General features: G+C 46.6%; 1 protein-coding gene across 1 annotated transcript; it reads right to left on the bottom strand.

The window, feature by feature from the left end:
- Nucleotides 1-524: 524 nt before the first annotated feature.
- On the bottom strand, nucleotides 525-1,955 carry GPR151 (G protein-coupled receptor 151). Its single transcript, XM_060635825.2, has one exon. The coding sequence runs from the start codon at nucleotides 1,794-1,796 to the stop codon at nucleotides 525-527; it is 1,272 nt and encodes a 423-aa protein (XP_060491808.2). The 5' UTR covers nucleotides 1,797-1,955.
- Nucleotides 1,956-8,247: the final 6,292 nt, after the last annotated feature.

Raw genomic sequence — 8,247 nt, 5'->3', positions numbered from 1 at the left:
AGCCCACAATGAAGTGGTGATCCTTATTCTGGCAACTTTCAGGCATGGAAAATCTACGTGGATTTTCATAAAGTAAATTTTGAGCTTAAGTGAAATAAAGTTTGCTAAGTGAAGTTAAGGCTAGCAGGTTCAGGAAGAAAGTAAAAGTAAAGGAGTCCAGCCTTTGACAAAGATAAGCTCTACTCCAGCCAGTACAGGGTAGTCCTAAGGAGTACCCAGTAAGAGAGCAGTTGTGAACAAGGGACAGAGTGTCTGGGATTTCTATTCACGTGTGATGGAAGCATCTTCACACAACACTGAAGTTAATTCTTTGGATAGCCAGGATATAATTCTGAAACATCACCATGACTCCTAACACGGTGTTCTACTTACCAAATGGCACATTTTGAAAATGCATACTGTGAAGCATTTTTGTAATTCCTAGCGTTAGTAATTGGACCATGGGTTATGTCGTAAAGTCTGCAGTATCGACAAGCAGCAGTGCAAGTAAATACATTAATCACAATTTGTTTTGCTTGGAAAATCTATTTATCACAGTCTCCCGTCTCTTGATCGTCATGTTCCCAGGGGGTAGGGTCATTGTCTTGTACACAAGGGACTGTGTCCCTCTCATGCCAAAACTGCTCTACATCAGGGAGGATGGGGATCTGTGCCTTCTCCGTTCTGTCTACACTGGAGGAGGGAGAGCCAGGCTTTTCTTTCTCTGGTATGGGTGCTGGGGACTCTGGAGATGGAACATTGTCGGGAGGGACATTTGAGTTACCAGCTGGTGTTTTCTGAGACTCTGAGGCAGTTGGTGGTTTTTTGGTTATCATCCATTTCCACAAGCCTTTCAGCCCTTCCTTGAACTCTTCTGACATCACTAGGAAAATGAGAGGATTTGCCGAAGAGATGGAAAACATAAGGACTTGAGACAGGGCTATGAAACCTTGTGGTGGGGCTGGGCCTCCAGCCTTCAGATGCCAGATCCACAGCCACGCTATCCAGTCGGGGAGCCACAGCACAGCAGAGGTGACAGCGATACTCAGCAACATCACTGTGAGCTGCCTGGAGCGCATCTGGTTTCTCAGATTTTGAGTCTTAGTGCCTCGTTTCTTACATTGACCATAAGCTCTCCAGAAATAAAAACTGGCAGAGAGTAATGGAAGACAAAACGTCAGGAGAGGGTAGAGCTTACCAAACATTGCCATGAACCTTTCGGCCACTGGGGGGACGTCCATGAGGCACATTTCCACACCTGCGTGAAGCCTGGTGGTGCTAAAGAACCATTCTGGCAGGGGGAGCAGGCTAGCTACAGCCCAGATGGCCACCAGCACTGACCAGATGGTGCAGTTGTGGATACTTACTTGCTTGGCTGGGTCACTCGCATACATGAAGCATGCTTTGGCCACGGCGACGATCGTCAGGCTCTTGGCTGCCATGCACGTGTGGATGAACCAGTCAGAGGACTTGCAGACAAACCAGCCTAGGTCCCAAACCCCTTTGAAGTATGCTGTCGCTCGGACGGGTGCAGAAAACAGCAGGAGAGAGAGATCAGCCAGGCTTAGATTCAGAATCAGGGAGTGGATCATGGATGGCTTCCCTTTCCAAGCGCTATGAAGGAGGACGCCAATCACGCAAAGGTTCCCCATGAAGCCCACCAGGCAGACAGCCACCAAGAGAGCTGGGACGATGGTTCTCCAGTCCTTGGAGTCAGAGGGCAGGTACCCTCCGGCAAAGTGGAGGTGAGCAGACGACACGTTCATGGTGCTGGAGTTGGAGTCTGTGGAGGCAGCTGCCAGCATCCCCTCTTCCATGCGGCTCGTCCTTACAGAAGTCAGCTTCTTTCTGTCTTCCTGCCCGGCTCTTTTGCCTAGGAAATAAATAGGCTGTCATCCGTGTCAGATGACACCTCTGGACCCTCCCCTTGCTTGTTTCCTGAGAGCAGAGTGTGGAAGAACGTGGACCCGACTCTGCCTTATGTGACGCGTCTCCGCTGCACTGAATGGTGAGCAGCAGGGCTGCTCGGGTGCCTCTCATTAGCAAGCCTCGTGTCAGATCGGCAGCCCTGTGGGGTCAAAGCCCCAGAGACTCATAAATGATAAATGAGGACAACATACATGTAAGTGGGCTCTGTTCCTGGGGTGGGGGGGAGGGGCGTCGCGCACCAGTCAGGCAATCGTTTTCAGCCAGCTGTTTCTAAAATCTTGACTGCCGTCTGTAACTCAGTAAAGCCCGCATCTGAGCAAGTCAGTCTTTTGCATAGAAACCTGGACCAGAATCACCCACTTACTTGATGCAGCAGGTCTGGAGCAGGGCCCAAGAATGTGCATTTCTAACAAGTCCCCAGGGGATGTGGATGTCACGGGTTGATCTGAAGCAAGGACCGATGCCGCTTTTCCCCCTGCGGAGATGGGCTGCTGCCTTCACCCATCCTACCCCACCGGCAGCCGGCTGAGAGCAAACACGCAGAGCTGAGGAAGGAAAACAAAAACTGCAAAGAAGTCCTACGGAAAAATCAAATTACAAATGACTCTAAATTTAGTCGCACGATTGCAAGTTTCTTTAGAAGTGATGATAGTTAGACTCTGAGCTAGAACACATTGAATACCATTTCAGCAACTGATGACGATGATGAAGGCAACCAAATGATGAATTAGGCTGCTCTGCAGACAGAACTCCCAGAGGAGTTACCTAGACGGGAGGAATAAAAGAAAAATAAACAATTTCTATGGGGAAGGCGCCTTAGGCATTTTAAAGGAAGTTACGTGTTAAAGTAGAAAAAAAGATTCACAGAAAAAAAAACGATTCTAGAACCAGTCTTGACATTCTATGGTGGCCAGTGGAAAGGTGCTCTGGAGGAATCTGAGGAGCTAGGGTCATTCGGGCAAAGGGGTTTGTGGAATCGCCACGAAGACACGCCCTACTCTAAGCCTGGCGGAACCAGGAATGCTTTGTGTCCAACACAAAAAGTGCTGGGCTGGCAGTCTGACCTTTGGGTCCTGGTACTAGCTCTGTTTTCTATCAATTTGTCTCTGGAAACTAAGGGAATGGCATTGAAAAATTCCTCAAAGCCTGAGCCATCTCGGCTCTAAACTGCCAGAATAAGCAGCCCCTGAATATTGGGAAAGCTGTCTGTGCTGGTTTTCCTTGTCTGTCTGCCTTCCCCTTCTTTCTGGAAAGTCATGGTGCTTAAGCAAACAGTAGTGGGGGGCAGTGCCTTGTCCCAGCAGTGCGCCGTAACCCCCAGTTAGCGCTTTGGACGGTGAAACAATAGACGCCTCAACAGCAGCAGCACTTGTGGGGGGCGAAGAGGCCCCCTCCATCTCATGGGGAGGAACATGGGGGGCGGTGCACAGAAACTCACTGAGCACTGCTGGAAGCAAATGGACACTGTGTGAATTATACACTAGCTGAAGTATGTGGAGGACAGCGGTTTGGGACCACAAACAAATACTCCTTTGTATCATGGCTTCAAGCTTATGATGGTCCAGTCTCTTGAAGACCGGTAAGACAAACAGCTACCTACATGAGTTCAGGAAGGCTTTAACATCTCCAAAGTCTGATCTTTAAAAGATGCCTAAGGAAACTAAGCCCCGTTATGTGGCTCTTCCCCAGCCTGTTAAAATGGACTTGGAGACGAATTTGGTGGTCCAGCTAGAGACCAAATGTATGGCCTGAAGAACTGCAAGCCTGAGTTTTTCACATTTTCTGGAGGTAATTTATTTTAACTTTTTATTTTGAAATAATTGCAAACTTACAGAAAAAACAATGCAAGACCTTGTACAATTCATATGCACTTCATCCAGATTCACCAATTATAAACATTTTGGGACATCTGCTCTCTCTATGCATATATATGTATATACACACCTACATATGTGCCTATATGTGTATATATACACATACATATTATTTTCTGAACCATTTGAAAGCTAGAAATGGGTTTTTGAGTATCCTTCCTGGATTTATGGATTAACCATAAAAATCAAAATGAGGGGCGCCTGGGTGACTCAGTCGGTTAAGCATCCGACTCGACTTCGGCTCAGGTCATGATCTCAAAGTTGTGGAGATGTGAGATGGAGACCCACATCAGGCTCTGTGCTGATGGCGTGGAGCCTGCTTGGGATTCTCTCTCCCTGTCTCTCTCTTTCTCTCTGCCCCTCTCCACCTCAAAATAAATAAACTTTAAATAAATAAATTAAAGAGACTATATGCTTGCAGCAAAAAGGAATTTTCTCCATTGGCAAGCTGAATTATCTAGTCCAAGTTTTTGCTTTTCTTTTGATACATCAGCATTTGTGCATCTAGGTATTGACAAGTGTTATATGTAGCTTGTATCCACTTTTTCTTCATGTTAACATCATTTCCATTTAAAGGCTAGATATAACTTAGCAAACCTAAAGGAAGAAAACCCACCATATGCATTTCTTCTTATTTGTAAGTAGATCTTTGTTGATAACATATTCACTGAAATATAGGACTAAGTTGTATGCATAGCGAACATTTGTCAGGTTTCCCTATTTTTATTTATTTTGGAAAGTTGCCTCATCTAGCCCCTTTCCTGTTTGATAGAAGGGATCGTGGGGAGAAATTATGAGAGGGAGGTGGATTGAGCAAGTACAATACAGAAATAAAATGGGTAGTTATTTGGGATGAAAAGGGGAAGCAGCCTCCCCATCCCAAAATGCTGGAAACAAACCAAATGCCCACACTGGTGAATGACTAAGTAAATTACATTCATGCAGCGGAATACTACTCAGCCACATGAAGGAATGACTCATGCTACAGCATACATAGGTGAACCTCAGAAATACTCTGCTAAGTGAAAAGAGGCCAGACACAGAGACCGCATGCTGTAAATTTCCTTTTAGATGAAATGTCCAGAAAAGACAAAAATACGGAGACAGAAAGTAGATTAGTGGTTTCCTGGGGCTGGGGCTGGGGTGGGAAAAGCGGTGAGTGCAGATAAGCACAAAGGATCTTTTTGAGGTCGTGGAAGTGTGTTAAAATTGGATTGTGGGGATGGTTACACAACTCTAAATGTATGGAAACTCTTGTGTACTCAACATGGGTGGATTTTATGGTATGCAAATTATACCTCAATAAAGCTTTTTTCTTTTCTTTTCTTTTTAAGAGTCATTTGGGAGGGAGAAATAAAAGGTAAAGAGCAGATCTGTCCCTGCTCTTAGAATGCTCAGTTGGCTCCAGGAGAAGGGATATTCTATTCTGAGATTGTGATTTACAGACACAAATTACGCAGCCAGAGAGAGATTGTGGTTTAGAAGGACCCAAAGGAAAGTGCTGGCCGGGGAAGGAGGACATCTGAGGTCAGCAGAGAGAAAGGGAGAGTTTCAGAATTTGTTGTCTCTGGTGCTGGTTCCCCAGCTTGGAAATGGACTCCCAACACAGCCTTCTGCCTCCACTCCATACTCATGCTAAGCCCCCAGCAGCAATGCCACCGCCACTCCCGCCCCCAAATGCCTAGATGGGTCCCAGGCTGCTCTTCCATGGGGACACCCCCATGGTGGTGACGTTAAGAGGAAGCCCCCTGGAAATTGAGCTGTAGTAATAAAACAGATAATGTAAGCCATAGACTTTTTTTTTTTTTTTTTTTTAATTTTAAGTTGCAAACGACCTCAGCCAGTTTAAACTTCAAAGGAACCCAGACAGCTTCAAGCCTCCATTGAGCTGACAGCCCAGAGCCTGGAGCCTGCTTCAGATTCTGTGTCTCTCTGTCTCTCTGCCCTTCCCCTGCTCACACTCTATCTCTCAAAAATGAATAAATGCTAAAAAAAAAAAAAAGAAAAAGAGAGAGAGAGAGAGAGAGAGAGAGAGAGAGAGAGAACCCAGACAAAGCAAAGTGGTGGGCAAGATTTTAAGTGGCTTAAAAAAAAAAAGAAAGAAAAGAAAGAAATCCAGGGTAGTTAACCTATAGTGTTATATTAGTTTTAGGTGTGCGTAAGTGGCTTTTGATAAAAGCAGAGCTAAGTAGGATCTCTTAGCAGGGCTGGGCAAAGTTTACCCTATAGCTCAGGTCCAGGGCATAGTGATAATAACATCACTGATTGGAGGAGTCCTAACTGCCAACCCTAGTGCTAAGCGTCCTGTGCACTGAACCTCAGGACAGCTTCTGGGGACGGTGCTACTGCTAAGACCCTCCTCTTACAGATGCTGACGCTGAGGCATGGAGACCTGAAAGGACTTTCCCATGGGTCTGCAGATCACACAGCCAATAGATGGCAGAGTTGGGATTGCGAGCCGGGTGGGTCTGGCCCCAGAGTTGGGGTTCCAGAACTGGTGTTCATAAGGACTGTGCTATCCTGCACCCCTAAAGAAGCTGTGGGGTAGTGTTCTTTAAGATCACAATTGTGAAATTCGTATAGTTCAGTCCAACAACAGGTATTGAGCCCTTTGGCTCTGGGGATACAAAGCTTGTGTACTTTTCTTTCAGTGAATATTCACTGAGCCACTTCACCTCTGTGCCAAACACCAGACATCTGTGCTCAACCTTGGGGCTGCAGGCGGTGCAAGAGCTCCTTTTCTTAAGCAGCTGCAATCTAGTTGGAGAGATGAATGGACAGGAAACTTCAGTGACAGTGCCGCAAGGAGGGTGGCCATCGTGGGCACCTGAAGCAAACTAAGAGCCGGTGGGGGAGGGTCTGACCATCAGAGGCCTCCTGCAGACGGGAAGTCTCAGCCCTGCCCCGACCTGCTCATCTCTGCCACAGCCTTTTTTGAGTTCATCAGTGCTGTGAATTCAGTCTCCCCGTATGAAACACACCGGAAAACAGCTATCTCTTATCAGAGGAGTTAGCAGGGTTTGCTTTGGGTGTCTGAGAGTTAATCTCTCCTTCTGCCTGTAGGTTTGCAGGCTCTGAACATTGCCCAGGAAGTTCTGGGAGGAGCAGAGTGGATCAGGCTGGGCTTTGCCGACCAGCAGTTGGTGAGCTCGTTGAGTGTGCCCAGCTCTGGCTGTGCGGGCATTCTCTAGGTTAGCCCTCAGGGACCCCGACTCCTTACTCTCCCCTCTCTCCCACTCCACTGTTGAGGAAGAGCCATGACACATGGTTGGTGTTTCCTTCTTTGCTGATGGCTTTGGTTCATTGAGGCTCCCTTTTCCCAGGGCCACGGGTCATGCTATCTTTTGGACTACTGTTACCTTGTTTCTGTGGAGTAGCTCTGGCTGTGGGGTCTTCCTGACTGGCACATCCCATTACGTCGGGTCTAGTGTCTTGGAGTGTTGTTCCAGGCTGCAGGTGCATGCTGAGTGACAGTCTGTCTATGAGTGGTGAATGGGTCTGGCCGGGTCTGGGTGGCCACGCCTACAAGACAGCACCCCCTCCTGTTTCTGCTATTGGTTAGGTACCTCTGAAGTCACTGTAGGGATAACTAGCCTGTAGATTTCAAATTCCGCCGACTGGGAGCCGGGAGATCTGAACCCTGCCCCTAAAAAGTGAGTCTGTTATATCTGAATGCAGCCCTTTTGTGCTGTGTAGGTCAAAACTTTTCCAGGTAGGGAGACTGATGCTCTAACTGTGGACATGACTTGTTGAGGCCGCTGGATCCTGGGTAGCAGGGCACAGGCTGGGATCCACGAATCTCAGCTGTGGGGTTGATGCTTCTTGTTTTTGACATTGTCTTGCCCTTTTTCCTGCCAAGGATTTTTTTTTTTTCGCTTAATGGTTCATGTTTTGATTTTATGGAGGATAACATTTGGACATAGATGTGAAGGACAGTAAGAGTATAAGGAGGTTGGTACATCTTGGCTGCTTAGGCAGAACTTGAAACTTTCTTTTGAAAAAAATCACTCCAAGTCCCATTGAAACACAACTGTGGTTGATATTATGGTGTATTTAATTTGACCTTTTTTTCCCTTCCTGACAGTTTGTTTGCTTCTTACATTGTTACAATGTGAATGATAATTGTAGCTATGGTTTTTGTTATAATGTAACCAGAGGCCCTGGTCAAAGACATCCTGGAGAGCACTATGTCAGGGATTGATTTCATCGCAGTGAAGATGACACAGGTCTCTCTCTCTCTCTTTCTCTCTTTTTTATAAGGGCACATTGTTTTATACGGGCACAAAAGGAATAACCTTTCAGCAAGTAAAAGACTAAAATATTTATTTGGGCCCAGAATGGTTAAAATCCTGCTTTGGACACAGTCAGCCCATCCCTGGCTACAGCTACTTTGTTCTTGTAGGGTATCATTTGTTGTGGGTCCTTAAGGAATGACAGGTCTCATCATTCAGAGGAAAATCTAGTT

Source organism: Panthera onca, chromosome A1, assembly GCF_046562875.1.
Source record: "Panthera onca isolate mPanOnc1 chromosome A1, mPanOnc1 haplotype 2, whole genome shotgun sequence".
Classification (NCBI taxonomy): Eukaryota; Metazoa; Chordata; class Mammalia; order Carnivora; family Felidae; genus Panthera; species Panthera onca.
Note: the sequence above shows the minus strand (reverse complement) of the source record. Positions and strands in the feature narration are given on the sequence as shown.